Source organism: Aplysia californica, unplaced genomic scaffold (assembly GCF_000002075.1).
Source record: "Aplysia californica isolate F4 #8 unplaced genomic scaffold, AplCal3.0 scaffold00307, whole genome shotgun sequence".
Lineage (NCBI taxonomy): Eukaryota > Metazoa > Mollusca > Gastropoda > Aplysiida > Aplysiidae > Aplysia > Aplysia californica.
This window is the reverse complement of record NW_004797577.1, coordinates 122,059-124,301: the sequence shown is the minus strand read 5'-3', so window position 1 is coordinate 124,301 and position 2,243 is coordinate 122,059. Positions and strand designations below refer to the sequence as shown.

The 2,243-nt window shown below is 40.3% G+C and overlaps 1 protein-coding gene across 1 annotated transcript; it reads left to right on the top strand.

Annotated features, from left to right (window-relative positions):
* Positions 1–858: 858 nt before the first annotated feature.
* On the top strand, positions 859–2,099 carry LOC118477943. Its single transcript, XM_035970690.1, has 2 exons — positions 859–1,332; positions 1,364–2,099. The coding sequence occupies exon 1, from the start codon at positions 886–888 to the stop codon at positions 1,225–1,227; it is 342 nt and encodes a 113-aa protein (XP_035826583.1). The 5' UTR covers positions 859–885; the 3' UTR covers positions 1,228–1,332; positions 1,364–2,099.
* The last annotated feature ends 144 nt before the right edge of the window (positions 2,100–2,243 follow it).

Below are 2,243 nucleotides of genomic sequence, written 5' to 3'. Positions count from 1 at the left end.
TAAAAAATAAATAAATAAATAAATAAATAACCCCAAACAAACAACCTCTCTTAAATCTAATTGTGGAAGGGTTGTAATCTTTCACATTTTTGTGTGGACTGAATACAAGGACCGGAGTCTATGGTGTAGTGGTTGTAAGCCGCACCGCTGTCGCACACAGAAGACACGAGTTCGATTCCCATGTGGCGAGAACTTTTGTCGAGTATTTTGGTCGTTTATGTTCATGCCGATCTTGTCACCATAAATCGTATTATGCACACAGAAAACACGAATTCGATTCCAGTGTGGGGTGAATTGTTGTTGAGTATCCTAGTCTTTCGTTTTCGTATCCATCCTGTTACCATCATCATCGTCCAGTGCCAGAGCTGCGACAGACATCAACGATCATGGTTCTCCATCCATTCCTTTGCTCGGATGCTCTTAAAAAAGCTACCTTTCCCTGATCTTTCTCCGTTACCCATATTATGTTTAGGTTCTCCAAGTAGGTTGCTCTGGTCCTACCCCTGCCTCGTTTGCCTTCAATTTTGCCAGTGAGAGCTAGATGTGCAAGACCTTTAAGTCTATTCAGGTGTCCCAAAAACTGAACAATTTGTCGTTTCCTGATTGTTTTTAGCAGTGAGCGTATCACGTGGGCTTCAGTAAGCACTCCCTTACCATACGCAATAATTATTATGTTTCCCTGTCTCTTTGGTTTTAGTAGATGTTTTACGGCGCTCGCAACTGCATAAGATCATATGAGCGCCAGAAGATTAGAGGTGTTACAAGAGAGTAACAAACATAAAATAGAAGGGGAGATAAGGACAATAGATGTTTGAAAGGAAAGAAGAAGCAAACCACACCAGAGCACCCGCCAATCACCCACTCCCTTTCTCTATTCCTCAGACTATGATCAGCACATCGAACTGGATGTGTAAGACAGAGGTAAAGGAGCAGATCAAACAGAAGCTGTCCGCCATCCCCCGGATAGAAGTGAACCCCAGAGCCCAGTGCTACAGGCAGGCAGCGAGGAAGTCTTACACCTGTGTCAAACGCTATGTGGACCACCGCCACCTGGAGCCCAGCCAGAAGGCCAAGACGGTGATGGCTTCTCTCCCCTGCACCTATGACGGCCTCAAGGACATCTGTCCCCAGGGGGAGGCGCTCTTCTACACCATCCTCAACTACGATTGGCTGGTTCTGCCCCCGGCCCTGGGTGTCAACGTCTCCGACACATTACTCAGGATCTAACCAGCTCACATCTAACCAGCTGAACATCTGAACTTTTGAACATCTGGACATCTGAACTTCAGGACTTTTGAAAATCAGAACTTCTGAACATTTGAACATCTGTTAAAGAATTTGATAAACTATCCTTTATCCTGTGCTAAATCTACTCCAGCGTTGAAAACAAAACTTCAGCTTTATTTTTACACAAAAGGAAAGATCAAAATCAACGACAACTTCGACTACAAAAATAAAAATTGCTTTTAACGTTAAAAGAAAGTCAGGCATGAACACACAATGCCTATAAACGTTCACGAAAAGCAAAACGAACATTTTTTGGGACTCACTTTTCTATCATTTGGGACAATCGCTCAATGTAAAAATTAAGCCCACAAACTTAAACTATAAAGGGATATCGCTGTTAAAGAAGACAAATAGCTCTAAGCAGCTTTCTTCGTTTCTTTGGATCATAGGCTTTAGATCTCCATCCAGGAAAGTATTAATGTATTTCCCAAAGATGTCAACTCACCAACAAGAATACTGTGATATGTTAAACCACCTGCACGTATTAAAAGTGACTTAGTCACATGTTTGCTTTATTCATGTACATAATCCTATGACAAATCAAAACTGGGTGTACTCACATCTTACGCAGTTATGTATATGCGCTGCGGCAATGTTTTATCATAGACAAGATGGTTGTATTGTGTATATAACAGAAATAAACCAGATAGTGATATCTACATCATTATTATGCAGTAAAGTCATTTTTGCCTTTCCCTATATTCGCCACCACTTTAAACCATACTAAATGAGTAACATATTTTGCTGTTTTAAGGGGTCGGTAAGATGCTATGTAATCATTAAACATACAATAAAATATCGTAATGACATGAGTTCATTTTTTTTCTGTTTGTTGAAAATAGAATTTTCGTGTCATGTGCATTACTGTAGTCTGTCTATCTATCTATCTATCTATCCATCCATCTATCTATCTATCTATCTATCTATCTATCTATCTATCTATCTATCTATCTATC

Coding starts and splice junctions, on each gene's coding strand:
- LOC118477943 (XM_035970690.1), top strand. CDS start 886: ATGATCAGCACATCGAACTGGATGTGTAAGACAGAGGTAAAGGAGCAG.